Source organism: Meleagris gallopavo, chromosome 8 (assembly GCF_000146605.3).
Source record: "Meleagris gallopavo isolate NT-WF06-2002-E0010 breed Aviagen turkey brand Nicholas breeding stock chromosome 8, Turkey_5.1, whole genome shotgun sequence".
Taxonomy (NCBI): Eukaryota; Metazoa; Chordata; class Aves; order Galliformes; family Phasianidae; genus Meleagris; species Meleagris gallopavo.
The window spans coordinates 23,612,813-23,636,507 of record NC_015018.2 but is presented as its reverse complement, the minus strand read 5'-3'; the positions used below and the strand labels follow the sequence as shown (position 1 = coordinate 23,636,507).

Genomic DNA, 23,695 nt, shown 5'->3' with positions numbered 1-23,695 from the left:
ACCACCACTTACCCTAAAAAGGCCACCAGTAAGCAGGGATCTCCAGCGAGATATCCTCCACTACCAACCCTTAAATGAGGTCAGGGAAGGGTCGGATCCTGACTCCACCCATTCCAGTCACTCAGGGGCATTGCTTGCACCTGTTGCTTGCACCTGTGCTCCCCTGGGTTGGCCCTGCTCTCCCACAAGGTGTTCAATCACCGCTTCAAGCTGTGACAGCATTTCTGCTACAAGATGTGAGCCTTCTTTTTTAAAAAGTGTTTAAATCTTTCCTCTGGTGCACTGCTCATCTGTTGTATCCCAGGAAAATTTAGATGAATGTAAATCACAGCCCTCTAACCTACAGTGATTTGTATGTTCAGTGTATGTTATATATATATACACGTGTGGTCAGAATTGGTAATTATTACCTTATCAGGCTTTTGCAGGTGGTATTTAATAGATGTTTTCCCTTGGCTTAGGTGATGGATATTTGCAATCTTGGAGCAGGATCTGCTTTCTCTCCTGCTGCTGCATAGTTCCCAGGGGAAACAAATGCTGCTCTGAGACAGGCCAGGTCCTGCAGCGAAAGTGGGAAGATGCCACACTGCTCCTGTGAGAGATGATTTTCTTACACTATAGCATAATGGGAAAGGAATGTGCTAACAACACCTGGGTTGCAGACTTGAATAAATTTGATTCAGACATTGAGGAAACCATACCCATCCACACAAATTTACAAACAGAAACCCTCTGAATAGCATCAGAACCATTTGTTACTTCTGCAAGGACTTTAGGAAACTCAAAGAAGCCAACTTAACAGCCTGTTACAACTTGAAAAGCAGCTGCCTTTCGTGCAAAGCTGTGCCTTGCATTTGATACTGCAGAGGCACCAATGACTCCCACGACACGCAGCCTTTCTGCCATCTGAGCTTAGAAAATCAAGGCAGTGTAGAAGAACAGGCACCATCCATCCCAGTGTAAGGGTCACTGTAGTGCTGTGGGAAGAGGAAGGTATGGTAAAGTTCCCATAACTCAGACAGGCGTTACTAAGCGCTGTTGCTTAAACCTGTTTCCCTTGGGCTGTGATGGGAGTTGAGCAAACTTGCTAGGTCTGTGAGAAGCCATTTAAGCACAGTAGTGCTTTAGCGGGGTAGTGCTGGAAACCACCTTTTTAAAATCCGTGACGGTTGCCTTTCTCGGTTATTGGCTAAGTGAAGGGGGCTGTGCCCCAGCTCCCTACCCCTCCAAGGTAGCACCTCGGGCAGACAGATGCACGATGTCCTACATGCGCCAGCTTTGAGCTGTGCCGACAACACAGCGGCCCCAGGATCCTCTCGTTCCGTTCCGTCAGAGCCGGGAGGAAGCGAGGTCGCTGTTCCGCACGCTCGGCGCGACCACCAGGAGGTCACAATACATCCGAGAAGCAAAATGAGCGCATTTCCTTTCCGTCCCCGGTGCCCTCAGCACAAAACCATCTGGGAACCGGCGGGGAGCTCAGGGAACAAACTGTGGCTTGCGGGAGGACGGCGCGGCTCCTAGGGCTGGCAGGGCTGCCTTGAACGAGGGGAAGGAGGAAAAAAAAAAAGAGAGAGAAAGAAAACCCGCTCCGGACAGGCTGGGCGGGTCCCCCTGCACCGCAACGCACCTCAGCGAGCGGGGAACGGCCGCGGGACACGGCGGGGCTGCCCGGCACGGGCGGTGCGCTGCGGTGAGTGTGCGGGGCTGGGGGCAGCGGGCAGCGGGCCCGGCGCTGGGAGCCGGAGGGGGAAACTGAGGAAACAGGGCTGTTCCGCACAGGAAGGGCGTTTTGCCTGTGTTGTTTGGGGAGAAAAGCTGCTGAAAGAGGAGTGGCGTGTTGGTGGGGTTTCTCCTGTGTCTCTTCGTGGGGTAAGTCGCTTGCTGAAAGTGCTCTCGGTGCTCGCACTGCGGGCATCAGGAAGGATCAGGTCCCCGGGGCAGGTTTTCCCCGGGACGCAATGTGACGCTGGAGCAGCGGCCGGCGGCTCTGGGGCTGCCTGAAGCAGGGCAGGGCAGTGAAACAGAGACCTCACGGCCACCTCTGCTTGGCGGTACCAGCAGAAGTGGGACCTCATGCTGTGGTCTGGTGCGATCAGTAGGTGCAAGATGCAGCACTGCACTTTGTGATCGGTGTGACATGGCTTGAGAGTGGTTCATCATGTTACAAAACTTTTCTGCCTTTCATCTGAGATACTATAATCCTTTCTGATGGGCACAGAGGGATGGAGCAATGTTTTATCTGAACTGCTGTTCCTGTGCACAGGTATTTCTTCTGAAGATGTTCGGTTGATATTTGTAGCTCTGATGGCAGCAAGGCAGGACTGGGGTACTGGAGGTCCTGGGCTATAAAACTGACTCAAAGAGCTTTTGTAGCCTCTACATCTTCAGCTTGCAGTGAAGGGAGCAACCTGCCACAGGATGACGGGTAATGACTTTAAGTTACACGCGGTGGTTCAGGTTGGATATTATGAAAATTTTCTTCTCAAAGAGTGGTGAGGCACTGGCACAGTCTGCCCAGGGAGTCACCATTCCTGGAAGTTCTCAAAAAACATAGAGATGTGGCACTGAGGGACACGGTTACTGGGTGCAGTGGAGGTGGGTCAGTAGTTGAATAAATAGGTCTTTGAGATTTTTTCCAACCTTGATGATTCTATAATGCTACGGAGGAGTTCTCTTAGGAGCTGCCATGTTAAATTCTTCAGAAAAGGAAGGCGTGTTGCTATTGGAGTCTGCTACATGGCCAAGCAAGATGAGTACCAGTGTTATCTTTAAGAGAACATTTCTATCAACGTGGTTTTAATGAGTGCTATAGGCCTAAACCATACCCAGTGCACCTCCTTTGGGCACAGCTGTTTGGTGTGAGCTGCCAAGTGAGGACTGGGCAGGGAATGCTGGGACAGGATTACAAAAGCACGGCTGCTTTTGTGAGGCTTTGAGTTTGCTTTGGTGGAGATAATAATGTTTTTTTATAGTTCTGACTGAAGTTACTTATTTTACCTTCATAAACTAAAACATAGTTTACCTTCATCTAGTTTTAATACCTAGTGCTCCCAGTTCTCCTTAATACCTTTGTAAGGGTTTTTTTTTTGGTCCTTGGGGAAAAGCAGAGAATGAAAATTAGGCATGGAAACTGGAAAGCCTTGTTTTTAGCACAATAGATGCTTCATGCTGCTCCCATGTGAGAAAAAATGTTAAGTGTGATTGCCACAGAAGTAGTAAGAGATCAGAGAGCCAATGTGAGTAGTAATGAAGCTCTGAGGGCTCAACTCCCTGCTGGTGGATGATTCTGTTTTTGCTGCATGACAGGGGTACGCACATATAAGCATTTGGTGTTTGCACCAGCAGCATGCACAAGGGAAGCTGGGTACCTGTGCCTGCCCGGGGAGCCGTCCTTGTTTATGTAGAGCTCAACAGCAACCCCTCCCTGCCTAACTGTCTTCCTCTTTTTGTTGCTTGGAGCATTACAATATACGAAGAAAAAACTTTTTTCCCCTTCCATACAAGTCAGACTGAAGAAGTCTGATCAGAAGCAGAGGAGTTTTGCTCTTCCTGAGATTGCTTCAGGCCAAATGACAGTCAGTAACTCCGAACTCTGTGTCACGCTCCCATTTCATGCTGTGTTGGTTCTCGCCATGACAGTAAGGGCTCCTGTGTGCCTCTGCAGCCTCCGAGGTATGTCTGTGCTTGCAACCCTCCTTACGTGGCGATGAGTAACAGGGAGAGGAAATCTGACCCGTGGAAACCGATGTTCAGCATGCTGATCTAGCTCATTTCTGAGTTTGTATTTTATGCAAAAACTGTGGTTTTCATAAGGACAGTTTTAGTCAGGCATCTGCAATAGGCTACTTGTTGAATGTTGGTTCAGTATCTTGGGGCTTGCCAGCAAAAAAAGTTCATTCAAATAGAGTGATGTAAGGAAGCATGCTTACTGAGAATTACTGGGGGAAAAAAGTACACCACAATATAAAAGTCAGTTCCCTGAATGCTTTGAGTATATCAGCAAAAAGGGTGGTTTAGTTCTCAAGCTTTATTGCTCCCTCCTTACACAACTGCATCCTTTCTTAAACAAGATTTCTCATGTCAATTTTCAAGTTAAATTCAGCCCCTGTCAACAAGGTGAACATTCAGAAAAGTATTGTTCTGGGAAGCATTGAGAAATTCTATGAACTCCGTGAGGAGCCTGCTCAAGTCTCCCTGCTGCCCCATGCTGTCCTATGCTGCACTCCTTGCTCCACAGAATTGCAATTACAATCCATAGCAATCGTACAATGGAGAAAAGAGCTGGGGGGGGGGAAGAAAAGCGTAGATCCCCTTTAAACTAGGCTGTTGGGTGGGCCAGCTCCTTCTCTCCTATGGGCGATTATAATCCACTTATGCTGAAAAAAAGCAGCTTTGCTGCCAGAGCATGTACTTTCCATCCTGACACATAATTGCTGGGTGGGGGAGAGAGGTAGAGGCTGGCTGTGCAGCTGTAGGCAGTGAGGGAGCTTGGCCAGGAGTGCCATGTACCCAGCCATGAAATCCAGGTTTAGCAGGGATGCTCAGCTGTGTAAGCAAAGCCTTCTGCCCATTCACCCCTCAACAGGAGGAAGAAGAAAGGCAGGTAGCCAAGATCTGAGTAGGCTGAGGGATGGAGAGCCAGCCCAGGAGTGCAGTTATGACAGGGTTCTTTTTTTAGCTTGTTTTGGTTTCCACACGTGTGGGTCATACAAGGCTGGCTGAGCTAGTCTTGAATGTGAGCCTTGGAGCTGGGCTCTTCTGGCCCCTTAGCATCATTTTCTTGCTCTTCTTCCTATCCAGCAGCACTGCACTTCTCAGCTTTTTCCCTCCCAGCAGAATTTCTTGCTGTACCCAACTGGCTTTGAGCCACTACAGGACCTGGCTTTGTGGGCCTTGAGGGCTAACAAACAGCTACTACAATGTTACAGTGTGGATTCAGCCCTTCTGGGGTTGGATTGCCTGGCTCCTAGCTCAGCAGCCTCAGTAGTGTTGTGGTGCAGAGGCACAGGAAGTCAGGGCTGAGCCTGTTTGTCCAATTTGGTCTCAGAGTTCAAGATGGAAATGGAGAAGTGAGAATGCAGATGATCTGCTCAGAGCAGGTACATGGAGGAGGGAGAGTTGATCAACCCTGACCCAAGAGCTGCCGGTGTGAAGCAATTCAGGACAGCAAGTGTGCATCAGCTCAACACTAAGCCCTCCAAGGACCCAGCTCCAAAGCTCAGTGCATGGACAAGCTGCTGCTGTCATCAGGCTTTGGATCAGAGGTTTGAAGTGGCTGTGATGGCAGCTGGGCAGGAGAGAGGTGCTGCCTGCACACAGCTGGGTGATCTCTGCTTGTTGTGCCAATCGACCACTTCTGCTCAAGGACTTCATTTCCTGTTGCATCTTCATAGATTCTCCTCCCAGAATGTGGTAGTTTAACTTGTGGTTCTGCACTTTGTATCTTCCTGCATGCTCTCAGACTGTTTCCTGCATCTTCTCCTTCATTTTCTGTTTCTTGCATTAGCTCTCTGAACCCAGCTTCCCTAGCAAGTATTTCTACCTCGCAAGCTGCTTAAAGCAGCTGGATGACTTTTCTGAGACAGACCAATCCCAGACAGAGCCGTCCCAGCCCTTACACTTACGCAGCTGCTAATTCGACCCTAATCCATTTTAAAGGAGAGAGCTGGTCGGTGAGGATGGAGTCAGAGGAGGGAGGTTCTTGTCTGCCCATGTGTCTGCAACACTGACAGACCCACAGTGCCGTTCTCATTTTTTCTCATGGGAGGAGTTTTAACTCTTTCCTGATAGCTTCAAAGCTTATTATTTCAGGTCTTGAGCTTCTGTAATCATTTTACTGGGTAAGGAGGGGGGAGTTAACTATTTTAATCAATCCTTAATTTAGTTAACTGCATTATGTACCCATCTTCTGTCTGAACTTCCTCATTCATTCTCCTTGTGTTTTGCAGGCTTCCTGGCTGTGCTTTAGCAGTGAGTGACTGAACAGAGTCTTCTCTGCACTGTGGTGATCATAGTAATGTGAAGTTTAACGAGCACCTGCAAAATCGTGTAGCAGGTAAGTGTTCCAGAGGTCATTCTTCTTTCCAGCATTCACATAATTTGGGAGAGTCTCTTGATGGGCTCTTGCTAGGAGATCTTGCAGGAGAAATGCTGTAAGGGAAGTGATGTGGTTCATCATTTAGCAACCTATGTGTTATTTCCAGCAGTAAGGGTCAAAGACTACCTGATGTGGCAGTACTGAGAAGGTTCCATTGGTAAATGGCTTCAGTTTGGAAGTTCAGTGTTAAGAAGCTCTTGCTTCTGGTATTCAGTGTAAAATTTGTCTTATCTGGTTGTTTGGTATCGTAGGTGTCTAATCAGAGGGGAAGGCAGGCAGGAACTAAGAGGTACATGCTTTGCTGATAGCTGCTACTGCAATGCAGGAGAACCTGACAAAGGTACTTTACCCATACAGGGTGAACTGTAGATCCCCCACTCTTACAAGTGTCAAAGCTGGGGGGAAAGGCCTGGAATGCCTTGTATGTCAGAGGTGACAGACATCAGAGATAGCTGGATTGAAGTGAAACAGCAGCTTTTACAAGGCAGCAATGCACAGTTCTACTGGTCCAGATTATGCTTGTATGAAAATCCCTGAGAAACCCTCAGAAAGCAGAACTGCCCAGTGAAACCCAGAAGTCTGGTGGTATGACGTTGCAAGTGTGACTTGAGATACAGTAGAGGGAAGGGAGGGAACAGAGCTGGTGACAGCGGCAGCCACCAGAGCAGTAGTCCTGGCTGCCACAATGTCCTGCTGCAGCTCTAAGTACCTGTTACTTCACGTACTCCATGTGATTTAATTCCTTTTCTTATTTGTACTGGAGCTGTGTCTGTGTTGAGTGGTGTTCGTTCCCTTTTTCCCATCTCAGTTCAGACAGCTGCTCTGCACTAGCGAAGCTCAGTTCACAGCGTTCCCTGGCTAGCTTCTTGAACCAGCCTGGATCAAAGCTGTGAGAGCTGGCTCATTGCCACTGCCTGTGTGTAAATGAGTTTTTTTTTCTCTTTTTCTTTTCCCTCAACCACGTTTCATTATTATTCCTCTTCCTAAGGCAGGTTTTTCTGGCTGATCTAGCATGTTATTTATATCAGCGATATGTGCTCCAGGGCGAGATGCTTTTTCAGCATTTACATGGCAAATATCTGATGCACCTCACTGCCATGCATGTGGCTTAGAAAAACAAGCATGGTGTTGGCAAGGATGAAAGCCACTGAGGCCAACTGTTGCAGAATTTAAGCCCTTTTAGGCACAGTCTCTGATTCATATGGTTACTTCAGTTGCCTGGCAAAAGAAAATGTACTGTCCCTTCATTTTCAAAACCAGAGGGAAGAGCATACAGAGAAGATGTTGGCGTCGGAGTAAGTAAGTGATATATTAGTTCTAAGGAGTCAGTTGAGCCACCTGAGTGACTATTTGCTGCATCTTTCTCTGAGTTCACCCAAGGGATGGTGGGTGCCATCAACTGAAAAGACACGGTCTGCTGCAAAAAAACAAATGAAAACAATGAAAATCAACTTCAGAGTGCCTTGCTTTCAGTTCTTCTGAATTGCAGAGGATTTGGTGGTGCTCAGGGAGAACATGATTGTGAGTGAGAGCAAAAGGTTCCCACACTGTCTTCAGGAAGAGAAGTAACTCCTTAAGAAAAGATAGCATCTATATGTGCCAGAACCTCATGCAGGGCTTACACCTTTCTTTGGAGAAAGCACACACGGTGATAAGGAGAAATTCCTACAGATAGAGGTAGTTAAGCCCTAGTCTAGACTGTCTTGTGATGCAGAGATGAAAATTTGCTGGAAGCTTTTCAGAGCAAAATAGACTTGCCAAAAACCATCCAAGCAGTGTAGGCAGTGAGTGTGGGCAGGAGAGGCTGTATTGCTTTTTCAGAACTCTTTTATCTCTATTTTTCTATCCCTAAGCTCTTGGAGAATGTTGATAAATACTAGAAGTGGAGCTAAGGAGATGCTCTCAAGCATAAACTGAGACACTTAATCTGCATGATACAGGCATATGTTTGTGTTTATATCTGGATTCAAAATGCTTAGCTCCTAAATCATTTGTCCCCAAATGTTCAGGTATCTGACTGCCACCAGTTTCAGATGAGAGTTAAATTTCTAACTGTCTCTGGAGATTTAGCAACAAAATACCTCAGAACTGTTGAAAATGTGAGAAAGAGCACTTGGATTTTCTGTAGTACAGCCACTCCTAAGCTACAGGTGGCAGGCCACTTGTGATAATCAGAGAAGACTCTTGTCTTCTCACAGGCTAGGAGGGGCAAGAATTGAGATAGGTCTCTGTATTCTGGGTAGCTGTAATCAATCAGCCGATCCTCCATTACTGTAACACACCATGACATAAGTTACTTGGTAATTTAGGTAACTTAAGGACGTAGAGATCTGCTACAGTCTTACCTGGACAGCTAGCCCTGCTCAAATTAAGCATCAACGCCACACTCTTTTGCAGCCAAATACAAAAGCCAATATGAAGCTGCTAGGATGATATCCATCCCAGCTCATTGAGCCAAAGCTGCTTGATGCTGTTGGAATGAGCACAGTTTACGATCTCAGGTTCTGAAGGAGTTACGAGAGGAAATGTCAACTGAAAAGGACATATCTGCATTGTAAGTCATCCCCAGCACGTGTTCTTAGCTCAGTCCTGTGTTTGCTGTTAGTCCTGGATGCTTTCAGTCTCCCATGCAGGGCTGGAAGCTCTTTGCTCCAAAGCTAAGCTCTGTGCAGCAGAGGGGATTTTTGTGCCCATGATAAGAGGCCCCACAGCTATGACTCACAGTTCCCATTACGTTATAAGTCAGTCTTCAAGTGTGCAGAGAGCCTGCCCCTTGGCTTTCAAACAAAGTTATCCTTTGTTGTGCTTATGTTATAAAGGAAGCAAACATCTGTGTTCACCCCACACATCCCAAATGAAAACCACGTGGCTTCACAGCCCTCACATGTTTGGTACTTTTGCTAACAGCACTGCATGTTGCATCACTCTTACCCATTAAATCTTCCCAGAGTTTTGCTTCCCAGCAATCACTTTACAAACTGTTCAGGGAAGGAAAAAGCTGAAAGGTCTTTTGTTGGTAAGCAGAGGGGACTGAGCAAAGAGCACATGAAGATTATTACATATAGTTGCATGTAGCAATAGTCTAGATTCTGAGTCACTCCCTTGGGTGGAAATGGCTCTAAGCTAGTGGAAATGTAGTACAAAGGTGGGATGATTTGTTTTCTTATAAGGGTTATTTTTCTCTTCTGGTTTTTTTTTTTTATTATTTTTATTAATTCAAACTGTTTTTGAAAAGCAGGGATAGCCAGCAGTACTTTGCAACCAACATATTTGTGTATGTACGTGTCACTTGGCAGTTTTTAAGTTTATGACTAGCAAGCCAAGAATGGGCTTATTGATTCCCAGAATATTTGTGTTGTTTCTGCTGTTCATTTCTAGAGCCACTGTGTAATGAAGTTAGAGAGCCTGATTCTTCCTGCAGATGCTGGCATGAAATGCAGACTGCCTCTGCTTAGACTGGGAAGTTATCCTAGGGAAAGCAGAGGAAGCAGTTGTGAGCGTAGCGAATTTCCTAGTGAGAACAGAGGAAGCCTTGCAGTAAAAGTGCTCTTTACTGCTCACTTCTTCTACACTCCACCCATTCCTGCAGAGGCTTTAATGGTCTGGTGTTTCTGCTTCATTTAAAGAGCTATATTGTATTTTATTAAAAAGCTGGGATTTCAGGCAATCAAAAAAAGCACTGTTTTTCATTTCTGTGGTGATGTACTTGCTACAATAGCTTTAAAATATTGTCCCTACCCAACTGTTTGAATACAAACAGCTGTAACTAGTTATCAAAACAATAGTCCAATATTACAAAGACCATCAATCTCATCTAGTACTTCTGAGCCCTGTTTAAGCCCTATTTATTCTTGGGCCTGTTGATCTCCTGATGTGACTGTTATTTTGTCACTGAGTCAAGACTATGATGGAGATCTCAGATCAAGTGAATTCCAAGCCTACAATGACAATTTATTTTTACTGGTTTTGGTTCAGCCTCTCAACTGGAGGTAATTCAAGGCATGTGCTTTCTACTAGCCGTATAAGTGCTCGATGTTACAGGACCGAAATGGGGCCTATAGTGTCACATGTAAAACAATCATTCTGCAAGTTGCATCTGAGATGTGACTACATACACGTGCGCACTTCTTAGATGTGCTGGAGTGGTGGATCCCTGCTGGGAAACCAGCTTTCTAGTAATATTTCCTCCGACTCTCTGCATACTGAAGCATCCATATAATTGACTGTTTAATATGCAGTTAAATCAGATATATAGGGATGCAGGCAATATGTTTGCCATAGGATAAGGAGAGTCAAAGTAACTGCTGCTTGATTTAATGACACTGCCTAAGTTTTCTTCACCTTCTTGGGAATTAACTGGGAGGAAGAAAAGGCAGGTTTAAACAAATATCTTGGCAATTGATCCCTTTTTGTGTTCACACCAGCTTTCCATGAGGTGACTGTCCCCTATGAATCAATGAGCCATGGCTGCCCACACATGCAAGGCTGTGTGACCAAGAGTGCAACAGCCAGAGCAGGTCCCATTGTGAGAATGATGGAGGCCATACAGCTTGTGTGCAGTGACATTATTCCTTACATTCTGGTTGACATTACAGGGCTTTTGGTAGAGCAGTGGGGTTTCATTGTCATTTGTGTCCATCTGTGCTGATGAAAGATTGTGCAAGGGACCGACCTGCTCCCATCACAGTTGGTTTGAGGAGGAGGAAGCTGGTGAGGCTGGTAAGCCAAGGTTTTTTTTGTTTTGTTTTGTTTTTTTTATGTCTTAGTGCGTGTCTTTTCTCCTCTTAAAAACACAAGTTTAGTCTACTCCAATTGTTTTTCTCTCAGTTAACAGACAAAATTTATTCAGCTTAAAAAGCCAAGCTGTTCCTGGCCAGCATCCTACCATAACAGCTGAGTGCGTGGGTGGGAGCCACATACACACTTCCTACCTTTCCCCTCACGCATCTTACAGCAAGCAGTGTGTTGCAGTTTGTGAAAATCCTTCCTGGCCATAGCAGGGGTAGCTGAGGCAGTGCACAGGCAGCCCTCATACTGCTTGCTGGTGAGAGCTGAGCTGGCCTGCAGAGTCAAATAGCAAAAGGATGTTGAGGCAGGGTGTTGAGAAACATACTCCTCATGCTATTAGTTTTATCTCCTGATCTCCATGGGCATTCCCTCTTGTGTCCAGCCTTACATAGAAGGAGTGAGTGGTTTGAGGGCATGATGCTAATTTAGCAACTATTGCAGCTGACCTTGACAGTGGCTGCTAGCTGCTGGTGATAGAAGTGAGGCCAGAATCATGTTCTTTCTGTGTATATGGGAATGAGGTGGTGTTGCTGAAATGCTGAGTTAGAAATACCCAAACGAAACCCCACTCATAGATGAAACTGAAAATCTTGCAAGTACATTATTTCTTTAGGTTTTGGAAAAGAGTACTAGAAGGCATATAACTGTGTATGCCAGAAAGAGAACTCTGTACTATCCAGGTTTTAGGGGGAGGGGAAGAGGGGTTGTGGGATATTATGGCAACATCTTACAAATGCATATGTGTGCAGAGAAAGCTAAGCAGGAGGGAAGAACTTCTAATCTTAAGTGCTTCTGCAAGAAGAAAAGAAATAGTTTATTCTACTTTTAGTCACAGTTTTCTCTGGAAAGTTAGAGATTCAAACTGCAGTAAGGAGGAGTTTGAGACATGAGGAAAAGCTTCCTGATGGCAAAGATAATGAATGACTGGAAGACGTGCAAGAGGCTCCTCAGCTGCCCTAGGGCAAGTTGGGCACTCCTCTGCTTGGAATGGTGCTAGCAAAGTCACTGCTTGCTGGGAGCTTTCTGGGTCCTTCCTGTGCAGCCGGTAATGTAATGTATCTACTGGTCCTGAGGCCAGTACAGGCCACACAGTAGTGTCTGCCTCCAGAGCAATGTCAGTGCCACTCATGTGCTTATCCGCTTCAAATCTCACCATCTTTGGGAAGGGAGGGCTCCCTAGTCCCGTACACAGGATGAGCATCAGCATTTCCTTGGAAATAACTGATCTGGTGACCTCACAGGAAAATATTGCTTCCGAATGTCCACAGCAGACCTGTTGGGCAGGATGTCCGACTGGGGCTGTGCAACTGACCCCACTGGCACCACAACAGGCCAGGGACAGGATGTTCACAGATGTTGAGAAGGCTGATGTTCTCAATCAAGCTGCAAAACAATAGTTACTGGACAAGCAGCCTTGTCCAACTGCTGTCCTGTGGCCTTGCAGCTAACCTGGAGTGGGGCTTCCTAAACATTTTTGAGAAGGCAGTCACGTTGTATGTATTTCTTGCAGTCCTGAGCAGGCCAGATGGCTAGGTCTACTTTTAGATGTGGTCTCACCATTCAGACCTCTACACCTCATGCATTGGTGTATTCAGTCCTTTCCACTGATTGCTTTAGTAGAGATGCAAAGACAGAACCTGTCTCCACCAGTTCACGTTCAACCAGCTGTGACAGTAACTCATCTCATGAATGTTCTGCATACTGCTTATAAGCTTTATCTATAGAGGGTGAAACAACAGCACAAGTTTGTGCTGTTCAAACTCTGTATTGCTTTTTGTGGCTGTGTTTTTTTTCTGGCTGGGCTGCATGTGCTGCAGGTGACTGCATGCAAGAGAAGGGAAGGTAGGAGCCTTTGCCAGTCCTCCATCTAGAGTTGGGCTGTGCTGGCTGCTGTCAAAGCAATGCGTAGAAGCTCACGATGGAGCAGAAAATGGAGTACTTCCATTGCTGTATATGTCTGGGGACATTGCGGCAGTAGGGTCTGGGCAGGTAGCAGCCATCTCGAGGATTCCTGTCTGAGCCCCTAGGCTCTTGCTGTCTATGCCAGGAGCTATCCCCGCTTGAAAACTAGATCTGATTACATGTGTTAATACCTATGCAGCCAGGCAGGAAAAGTAGACTGGTGCAATTTGTCCTTGGTCACCTTAAGGCTTTGTTTCAATGTGTCAGTTTCTGTGTGTTTGCCTCAGCTGCAGGGCTACTCCAACCTCCCCCAGGGTCCACTGCCTTGCCAACCACATTTGGCTGACTCCAGTGGACCTGGAAACTCTTGTTTCAAGATAAAATACTTGAGTGTTATGCCTCCCATGAGCAACTCTGCCTGCAGTGTCCATTCCGTCAGGTAACCTTCAGGCCCCAACAAAGGCAGTGCTGGCATAGGAAGCCTCACTTGATTCCGGTCTGAAATTCTTCACCATAATGGTACTCGTCTTCTGCCCACCCCAGAAAATGCTTCTTCAGTAAAAATGGTGTCTCAAGAATCAGGCAGGTTTGACTGAAGTCCTGTCAATATCAATTCCTCAGTTCCTGAGAAAGCTCAGCTCAAAGCTGAAGAGCACCATGTTGACATGAAAGAGGCCAGATGATGAGTGTGGCAGCCTCAAGGGCTGGGAAAGAAACTAAAACTTAAATTACTTCTACCCCTCCTGAATTTGGAGGAAGGCTTTTAGGGTAAGTTTATCATCAGACTATAAGGGTACTTGATGTGTGCTCTGTTATTAAATGTGTACAAATAAAATCACACTCTGAATTATTTTGTTGTTCTTCTTCTTCTTAGCACAAAACAAGCAAAATTTGAGCAACAAATTCTCAGTAGCTAGTGACAAAGACTGCTCTAATACCTTTACTGTTGTATTCCCCTCTCTAGAAGTACATTTGCCTTTTTCCATGAGTATCGATTCAGCACTTCTATCCCTGAAGTTTGATCTGTGAGCTGGAAGAAAAACTGCCCTCACTATCTGTCCTGAGTCAGAAAAGGTCTTTTGATTGCTCTGTAAATATTGATAGGGAGATGGTAGAAAAACAGCAGTGTCAGTGGTGTGAGGTTGACTAATTAAAGTGCATCTTTCCAAGTTTTTGTCAGGAACAATAATACTGCTATGCATCTCTACAGTTTCCATTTCTCTTTCAATTTGTATGCTTCTTACAGTTCAGAGCTTGAAGTCCTCAAGTAACAAGTCCTTGAAGTAAGAGGAAACAAATTTCTCTCTCAAGTATATACCTGCAGAGGCAGCAGTGTTTGCAAACTGGAGAAGAGCATAGTGCTTCACGAAGGGCTTTCAGCAAACTTAATTCTGGAATATTTTTTATACTGAAAGTGTTCATTTTTATCTTGACTAGGTCTTCATAGATACAGCACAAGCATTTTCAGGCCAAAAGGCAATTTGTTTTCTGTTGCAGCGGGGAGGGAATCGTGGGGCACCCAAAAGCTCAGCAATGAGGGAGTGTGGCTGAGCAGGCCTGAAACGTTTGAGTGTGGAATTTGTTTCTTCCCAGCAAGAAAGTCCAAGAGTAGGTTGGTGTCTGTTCTGCCTATGTCTCTCTGTGGTCAAAATATGCAGCAGAGTCCTTTGTAGACCTCAAGGATAAAAAATTATATGTGTTTCCCTGAAAACCCTGGTTTCAAAAACTTGTCACCTTTCGAAGAAAACAGCTCCTAACCAGGTGTAGTTACTATCACTTTTTCAAATATCTGCTTTTCTTGCTGCCTACCAAAGTGAAACACAATGCGGAGCCACCTATTAACTGCCTTTTGTGTCAGCCAAATTGGAGGAAATAATCGAGTATATCATAAATGACATCTCAGAGTACTTCAGAGCATTACTGAACCACATTCAGTGGCCTGACTTGGGTTTTTCTAATTCAAGAATCAAAGCTTCAGCTTGCTCCTATCTGCCTTATTGCTGAGCACCAGCCAGAGTATGTTTTGCTTCCCATGATTCAAAAATTTAAGGGGAAAATAATTCTGAGAGAAAATATAGCAGTATAAGAGGCCTTTGGGGAAAGAAAGGAGCCACAATGAAGGAAAAATATTCTCCATGTCTTCAGAGAAGATGGCAGCGTTGCCTTTTCCCTTCCCTCTCAGGTCTTCCTGCATCATTCAGGACCTGTTGTGGCACTGGTTGTGATGCTGTAGCAAAGAGGCTCCTTCAGGCTTGGAAGAATGACGTATGACTTGCCCAGGAGCTGAGCAGGGAGAGCCACAGGTGTTCCTGGGGAAGACTTTGAACATACAACCTGCTGCTGGATGTTGCTGATGGTTGTTTTTAAGGGCAACAGAACTATCAGCTGCTTTTATCTCCCTGAGTCCTCATTCCCACCTGGAGCAGGGATGGTACATGCCCCCTCACTTCTCAGGCCTGTTTGGAGATATCATTAACCTTAGCATCCACCAAGTGCCAGTCACTGAAGCAGTAAGTGCCAAAAAAATGCACAGGAGGAAACCAGTCACTCTGGGGTTGGAGGTGGGTTTGGAGGAACCTTTGGAGCCCTGGGACTATGGCAAGAGAGAGTGCAGAATGTTGCGAGATGTTAACCTGTTGCAGAGTATGGACAATGACTGTGGTTTGAATGGAAAAAGAATAGTGTGCCCAGAAAATTGGAAAGGATGCTTTGGAAATTTGCCTTCTTAAAACCTCATGAATTCTTTTATTTTGTTTTTCATGCATGAAATGTTGCTAAATTTGATGTGTAGATGAAACAATGGTGTTTCTTTTTGTTAGTCTCCAGCTTGGAAACATTTGGACTCCCTCTCTGTTCCTCGCACAAAACTGTCTCATCCAGAGCAGGCATAAATATTTTTATCAAGCTTAAATTGCTTGGGCTGAAGTTGAAAGCAAGTAAAGAGAGCAGCTTTTATAACATAGGGAAGACTGGACCGCCCTAGCAGGCAGTGCCACTGGTTTCACCTGCATGAATTAGTCTTCCCGTGTTAGCCAGGAAAGCTGTCTCTGATGAGATGTGGGAATGCTCTGCCTGTGCCACCCTTGGAGCTGACAAGGGCAGGTTCCACTGACCTAGGCCACTGAGCATCATTAACCTTCAGCCCAAACTGGACTTCATGTTAGCCTTCATTTTCCATTGTAAACTGCTACAGCAGTTTTGATCAGAACTTTCTCAGTTTTAAGGCTGAGAACAGATGTCTCTTGCAAATTCATGCTATCCTGAAGATGTTCTCATTTCCAGTTTTCATCCTGATTTGCCTCCAGATGTTGATGCCTGTGTAGCTTACTGGGGAATGACGTAGTGTACGTGCTTCATATTCTAGTCCTGCAAAATCAGCGGGGATATTCTTAACTTTTCAGTGCAGTACAAAATGAATTCAGTTGAGCTGGCCAGCACTGGGCTGGAGAATTGCTGGCCTGGTTCCATCTGCTTTGGAGCAGGTAGCCTCTGGAAGCAGTGTGGCCATGTTCAGCTGGGCACGGGAGAGTTTTGAAGGGTGCAAGAACATGAAAAGAAAGCCAGCTTCTTTCAGCCGTATGCACTCGAGAAGTATTATAGTAACATAAAACATCTAAGCAAGATTGGGGCAAGACAAAGGAACGATGTTGTACTGATCAAGACTGCTGCAATGGCCCCTTGGCCATGTTATTTGTAGGCTTGGAAAGCTCATATAGCCTGCAAGAGCATAGCACTAAGGAAAGGATCTCACCAGGGCTTCCTGCCCTGCCCCAACTAACCGATAAAGCCTTTTGCAATGCAGGGTGAGTCCAGTTTATTTTTAAAATGTGGCCAGACATGGAGCTCACAGAATAACTGGAACATCCAGCTTTGGGTATTAATTCAGCTTTAATTCATTGCCTGATGATTTGAAGAGTTAATATAAATGTAAAAGGGACAAGAAAGGCCAGCAAACTATCTTCAATGCAAAGTCTGTGTAAGGGTGTGCATCTGTATACGTACAGAGGATCTAAAAAAAGGATTGTTAGTAAATGTTACACTGGGAGGGGCACTTCACATTATCCTGAGTACTGTGTGAATTTTCTTTCTGCTTGGACAATGCTATTCAACCCTGTTCCTTTGCCTTGTTAATTGAGTCCCAAACCTCTTATAAGCAAAGATAATCAAGTGCCAGAGGATACAGTTCCTATGCATAGTGAGCGCTCACAGTAAGGCCGCTTAGGTTTCTGCCACTCAGCCTTAAAGTTTGTGATGCACTAACAATAACAAAGCCCAGTGGAATAGATCTGAGTTTGTTGCATGCTCTGTGAAGACATGAATGAGACTGTCAGAGATGTTCCCCTCCTTGCCTAGAGTCTGGGACAGCAGGATTAATAGTGATTAATAGTAAACACCAAAAGTAAACAGTCTGATACTTTTAAAACCACTGGGTTAAAGGAAATCCTTTCCAGTTTAAAAATGTTTTTCCACGTACCGCAGTCATGAGGCGTTCTGGGGGCTGGGAGGATTTGCCACAGGCTGATCCTAACTCTTTCTGTAGAACCTGCTTGGAAAAACAAAACCACGCTGGCTTGTTCCTACCCAGGTACACACAACCAGCATTGGTAGTGAAGATTGCTCTGACTTAAGTGTCTGTGTGGATCCCACACACATATGTGATTCATGTGGAAGGTAGCCAGAGTAGCCTGCCTATGCCATTGCCACATCTGCTTTACTTCTACTCCAGCTTTATGGTGAGGGCAAATAATAATCATCTCCAACCCTGTCTTCTTTTTATATCTGGGGAGGTCCTGCCATAGTACCCCAGCAAATTTGCAGTGGGTTGACAGTAGCGAGTGGCTTCATCATTCTGTTTTTCAAAGGTGATATAATGAGAAGGATCCTTTCATCCTTACCATCCACAAATAAAGTTTGATAAAGTCTCTTTGAGAAGCTTAGTTTCTAGCCTGTAGAAACAGGAATGGGCTTAAGAACCCAAGCACTTTGTATAGGGTTGGAAAGGATGCTGTATCTTTTATTCAAGAGGGGATTTTTAACTTTTTCTTCCTGAGAGAATATATCCTGAATCATGGGTCATTCTGCCTTTTTGCTCTTTCAGTGAAGGAACTGCCATGCCTGTGGGAATCTTCCGAGTGTGCCTAGTGGTGATTACAGCTATTGTCAACCACCCACTCCTCTTCCCTAAAGAGAATGGCACTATCCTTGAAAATACAGAAGAAATCATCCAGAAGATGAAGGAGCGGGAGGAGATCCTTCGGCTAGAGAAGTTGCGCTTGGAACAGGAAATTGAAGGTCAGGAAGCTGCACAGAAGGTTCTGGAAAAAGCAGCAAAAGTAGTGGAGGATGTCAAAGAGGAAAAGGTCCAATGGGATATGTGGACTGCTCTTTCCATGGTCATCTTCCTATTGATCGAGCTCTGGAGGCAGGATTTCCAGGAGGGGAATTGGCAGGACACAGGAGCAGATGAGGATGACATGGCTGTCCTGGGGAAAGCATTTAAAGGAGTGGCCTTCCCTGACAAGGCCATCTTAGCCAGCTTCTATGAGAAGCGTATCCTGGGTACCACTGGAGACATGGCCAGGATGCGGGAGATGGTGGAAGGCTTTGCAGATGACCTGCTGGAGGCCTTGAGGAGTGTTTGTAACCGGGATGCTGACATGGAAGTGGAGGACTGCATGGGTGTGGGAAGCATGTATGAGAACTGGAGAGTGCGTAAACCTTTTGTCTGCGATCTGATAGTGCCTTTTGCACCCCCAGAGCCATATTGTTTCCGATCTCAGATATGGTGCTCTGGCAATTCTTTTCCCCCAGATGAACAAGGTTATGGCACTATCAAGGTATGCAGGGCAGATGAGGATGAGACAGGTTGCATCTGTGACAAGACTAAACTAGGAGAAGATATGCTGTGCCTCCTCCATAGCCAAGGCAATACTACCAGACTCAGCAGTGAAATGGAAGACCTCCTGTGCTTCAAAAATACACAATATCTGGATGCTGACCAAGTCATGAAGTGGTTCCAGATTGCAGTCACCAAGGCCTGGAACAAAATCTCCCACAAGTATGAATTTGACCTGTCTTTTAGCCTCTTGGATTCTCCAGGAGCCCTGAAGATAAAATTTAAATCGGGAAAATCAATTGCCTTCAACCTCACCCCTGTGGTGCAGTACGAGAACTCTGATGTTTACTTCATCTCTCATTTCCCTCGGAACTGCCTGGCAGCAGACCTCCCCTCCAGCACTCACTGGTTTCTCACCTTTGCAGTGTATGAGAGGAGGTTCATACAGATGATCTCCAAAATGCTGCCTGCCAATGCCTGCCATGTCAGCTGCCTTCAGATCCTCTCCTTCCTCCACGGGAAGCAGTGCAGCCTCACAGGTCCAAGTGGGCTCAGCAACTACCACCTGAAGACAGTGTTGCTGCATCTGCTGCAGACACGTCCAAGTCAGGACTGGGCCCCAGAGAAGTTGGAGGTCCGTCTACAGGACATGCTGAAATTCCTGGAGAAATGTCTGCATGAGAAGAAGCTCTACCACTTCTTCATCGGCAATGGGAAGGTACCAGCAGAGCTGGGCTTCCCCATCATATTCCAGAGGGCTGAACCTCTCAACCTTTTCCGTCCTTTTGTTCTACACAGGGATGTTTACAGAAAGACAATTGACACATTCCATGAGATGCTCAGGAACACATCTGCACTGATAAGCGAGTACATGGTGCACATTCCCAATGGAATCCAAAAGGAATCTGTTTAACCAAAGCCAGCGGAAAACACTTGTTACTCTAAGCACAAATCCAGAGTGCAGCTTTCCAAAGCGTTATGGAGACAACTGACTTTGCCAGTGCAGCTTGTTGTCTGCAGCTGAACCATGTCTGTGTCATGGTTTCTGCAGTAAGGAAGAAGGGATGGGGGGAGAATAGAGAGAAACTGGAAGAGATGGTATAAAAGTAAGTTTCTGCTCCTCAGTTGGACTGGCAGGGTTTTATACAGCTAAGAATATATTTTTCTACTGTGCCTCCGTCATGCTACAGAGGTGATGAGCAATGAACATGGCTAATTTATTCTGGTGCCTTCAAAGCGGTGGCGGTCTGCTTGCAGACAGGACAGCAGAAGCTCTGAGACCTATGGGAGGTGCAACGTGAGCCTCAGCTGGGAAGGAGAGTCACTACTGAGGTCATGCAAAGTTCTAGACTGGATGGAGATCTTTAAATCCAGCACAACTCTTTAATTGAAAGGGAACAGTGGGTTTAAAAAGTGCATTTTGATAGGACTTGCAGCACTAATTTAAACAGTCCTGTCCATCAAAACCACTCCTGAGCTCCAAATATTTTTTCTCTTGGAAGAATATGACAGAACAGTCTGCAGGATCAGTGTCTTGAGACCATTTCATTTGTGTTTTCCATTTTCTTCAAAGCACAATGAGTGGATTTTATTCTTGGCCGTTTTCCATGGATGAACGGCTAGGAGCCTTATTTACGTCATATAAGAGAGAAATGCTTTTATTGGGTTCTGGCTTTTGGTTTATTTGTTTGCTTTCCTTATCTCCAGGCAGCAAGTCTGAAAACTAGCAAAGAGAAATGATTGCTGCAGGGTTTGCTTTTACTAAAGAGGAAACTCCTCAAAATTATTCTGTAATAAGCCCAATCTCAGGAGTCTGATACCAGCAGAAAACTCACTATCCAAATGAGAGAGTGTAGCTCTCAGCATGGTTTTAGTGAGGCCAGAACAGCAAGATGGCCCTGAATCAGGAGGAGAGTTGCAGGAGGTGTACATGCGGCAGAGCATGGCAGTGCTCTCTGCAGCTCTCTTGTGGTGTCATTCCTTTCTGCTGCCAGGTACCCAAGTATAAGCTACCTGTTTGACTCATTATCAGGTCTTCTCAATTCATCTCAAGGCTGCTGCTTTGATGATGTTTACTCTTGGGAACTACAGGTAGCAAACTATAAATTTTTGTATCCTCTCTTCCTTTTTCCTTGTACAAACCATTTCTCCATATCCTTCACATCTGCTTATGTCTGTATCCCCACCATTGAGGGACATTTTCTACACCAAAGCAAAGAAAACTGCACCGCCCATTTCCACAGGCCTGCAGGGAGGTCGTGCTCAAGTAGCTGTGGTCTGAGTTGCTTCTAAAATTGTCCTTAGCCAAGTGAGAGAAAAATGAGTATTTCTATGTCATTTCCTGTCAGGCATCTAAATTTAGACTATCCAAAGAACAGAAACAAATTTGTGACCCAGGTCTCTGAGGAAATGACACACAGGGTTGGAAAATAACTTTTATGTAAGGTAGAAAAGGCTATTTAACAGGATAATCAAACTTCTCTCTTAAAATGGAGGAACAAGGCTGTGTAACACCAGCCCTACAAGCATGTAAACAGGCCAGATCTTGCCTTTGCACACCCAAAGCACTGCTGCTTAGACTCAAAGGGAACCTAAACTGATAAGTGCACTGAATCTTTTGTCCTTCATTTTCTGCATGTGTGTGCATGTTTGCTTTTAAACTCAAACTCACCCTGAAGTATTCCCATGGGGTTTGCTTGAACCCAGGCTGGAGCTGAGCCAAGGTATTTATGGATTTGACTCCCCTGGAAGCAAATTGCTGGGTACAATTTACCTATGCGTATGCAATATACTCATTTTGCACTGAGCATCTTTTATGAGATTTGGTCTCTGCATTTAGGCTACGAGGAAATGAGCTGTGCTACAGTAAGCCCCAGGGCAGAGGTCTTTGCCAGCCATATATCAGTATATATACTAGAGTTAGATGCTTGTTCCATCTGGAGTGATGTGGGCAAACAGTATTTCTCTTGAGCAGACCTTTGCAATGCCACATTGTGAAGAACATAATTTCCTGGACTGCCTCATTTCTCCTGTATTAAATCTTTTGCACACCAGGTATAAGGCCTTTCAGTAAAAGGCCAAACTCAGATTTCATTAAAGAGGTTTATTATGAGACAGTTCAGCTCCATCAGATGTCAGCCAGTAAAGTGTCCTAAGATCTTTTAGTGCCACCCACATTTAGTGCTGCCATGACTGACATCTTGCTGGGCATCCATAGGAAGCAGCTTTAAAGGGAGAGAGTGGAGGTGAGGTTTTGTGATTTTAAGTGAGTAATGTTCTTTTAAAACAGCGTATAGCACAAGTAATGAATGCACATCACTTGTAATACCCTGATCTCCATAAGAGATCCTAAGGAAGCATAAACAGATCTCCTTCTTGTGTCTCAGTGCCGTTCTTGCTATTTGCTGACCAGAAGAATTATGCAACTGAATTCCTATTGCCTCTTCTGGTTTCCAACCACTCCCTCCACCCTCAACTTGTGGTTTTAATACTTTATTATAGGTTCTTTCAAAGCAATGGAATTAGTAGTGCCTTGATAACAACCACTGATGTACAACATAGCCTCAGGAGCCGTTCACCTTTAGGAAATGTCTTGGTCTTGGTTATTGTTACTGTTCAGGAGGCCAATGTCCTCTAAGGGGAGCTGTTAGTTCACTCTTTATAACGTGCCAACCATAGAATATGACTTCCTCCCTCTCTGGTTTGCTCTGTATACAGGTCTTACAGGGCTGTAAAGATGGATTTCAGCAAAGGAAACCAAAACTTGTTCGTCATTCAAGTAAAAGGATTTGGTGTTTGTTCACCATATGTTTTTAATGCAAAGCCTTTGCAATGTTTTCTCAGTGGTGAAGAAATGAGAATTTACTCACTTTTAACAGCTTAGCTGCTGGTCACTGAGTTCTTCTCATAGGATCCCATGTGATAAATGGCTTTATTTATTACCTGTCTTTTTTGTAGGATTTTTCTTCTGGGGTGTAGTTCAGAAGTACAATTGTAGTATGAATAGCCATCTTGGCAATGCAGATGAGATGGGTAACAATATCATAATTTTCCACCTGATTTCTTCCTTGATTCGTGATGCTGTATTTGAACCGCTGCTTTTATAGCAGGACACTGTTGAATTTGTATAGATCTTCTCTTGCAGCTTTATTTGTAATAAAGGAATTCTTGTACAAAATCTAAGTAAGTGTGGCCTGTTTTATTTCTAGTTTCCCAAAACATGTTTCTGCGATAGCAGAAGGGTGGAGCTGGGAGACACCTGGTGCAATCCTAGCACAGTAAGCTCAGTAGCAAGACTCCCTGTGATGTTCTAATAATGTTGGAGATCAAGCCTTAAACATTTGGAGACATTTATGGCTGGAGATTTATCTAGTGCACTCAAACATGACTACATGTTAATGCTCAGTTGGTATGTGAAGTCACTGTCCCAGGAAGTCCTTCACTTCTTCATCAAAAGAGATAGATAGAGAAAATGGCACAGAGCAATTAAGCATGCAGCAGTGGGAGGGGATCACTGATATACAGTTTCCAGGGCCGCCACTCAGGTCTTTCAGTGCATACTGATGAGACTGAGTGAACCAAGAGGTTTGATCTTAGTTCAAGCAGGCATGCTCAAAAGCCAAGCTTAAGTTGATCCATCTCTGTCTCTCTCTCCTTCAACCTTCAGTTTCTTTTGAAACTAAAATTCCCAAGAGAAACATCACCAACAAAGGATGCTTTTTGACTTAAATTTGAAAGTAGCACCCCTTATTCCTCTACAGGCATCTCTAATCTCAGCTTTTATTACCACCTTATAATAATCCCCAAGAAGAACAGTAAATTTGTAGTGGTGTACTGTGACACTTTTTCAGCGCATTGAGACTGAGCAATTGAATATGGGGAAGTTACAGAAAGCCAGTCATCTCACCCCCATTGGGAAAACTGCAACTAGTTCTTGGCTTCTGATGTTGTCAGGCCTATGTTGGAGGGTGAGAACAAGATTAAGATAATTAATGCATAGCAGAGTGAACCTGCTGCAAGCAGGTTCCCTGCTAACTTAGTTTAGTAAATGATCAGACCTCAAAAACCTGAAC

The 23,695-nt window shown here is 45.1% G+C and overlaps 2 protein-coding genes across 8 annotated transcripts in view; one reads left to right on the top strand and one right to left on the bottom strand.

Moving 5' to 3' along the window:
• The window catches only part of CFAP58 (cilia and flagella associated protein 58), a 63,711-nt gene extending 62,599 nt beyond the window's left edge, over nt 1-1,112 (bottom strand). For 2 of the 3 annotated variants that reach the window (XM_031554502.1, XM_019617798.2), the window contains exon 1: nt 13-1,112. The gene's annotated coding sequence lies outside the window, so the exon portion shown is untranslated. The remainder of the gene's footprint in view (nt 1-12) is intronic. The other variant, XM_031554503.1, reaches the window with a different exon arrangement.
• A 201-nt stretch (nt 1,113-1,313) lies between these two features.
• On the top strand, nt 1,314-22,824 carry ITPRIP (inositol 1,4,5-trisphosphate receptor interacting protein). 5 transcript variants are annotated; one of them, XM_019617804.2, is made up of 4 exons: nt 1,314-1,690; nt 5,949-6,055; nt 14,970-15,052; nt 17,886-22,824. In XM_019617804.2, exons 3-4 carry the CDS (start codon nt 15,048-15,050, stop codon nt 19,534-19,536), a joined length of 1,656 nt encoding a protein of 551 aa, XP_019473349.1. In that variant the 5' UTR covers nt 1,314-1,690; nt 5,949-6,055; nt 14,970-15,047; the 3' UTR covers nt 19,537-22,824. The 5 variants fall into 5 exon arrangements, with proteins under 5 accessions (XP_019473349.1, XP_010712988.1, XP_019473350.1 ...); XM_019617805.2 differs by lacking the exon at nt 1,314-1,690 and adding an exon at nt 1,736-1,869; XM_019617807.2 differs by lacking the exon at nt 1,314-1,690 and adding an exon at nt 1,920-2,425.
• Nucleotides 22,825-23,695: the final 871 nt, after the last annotated feature.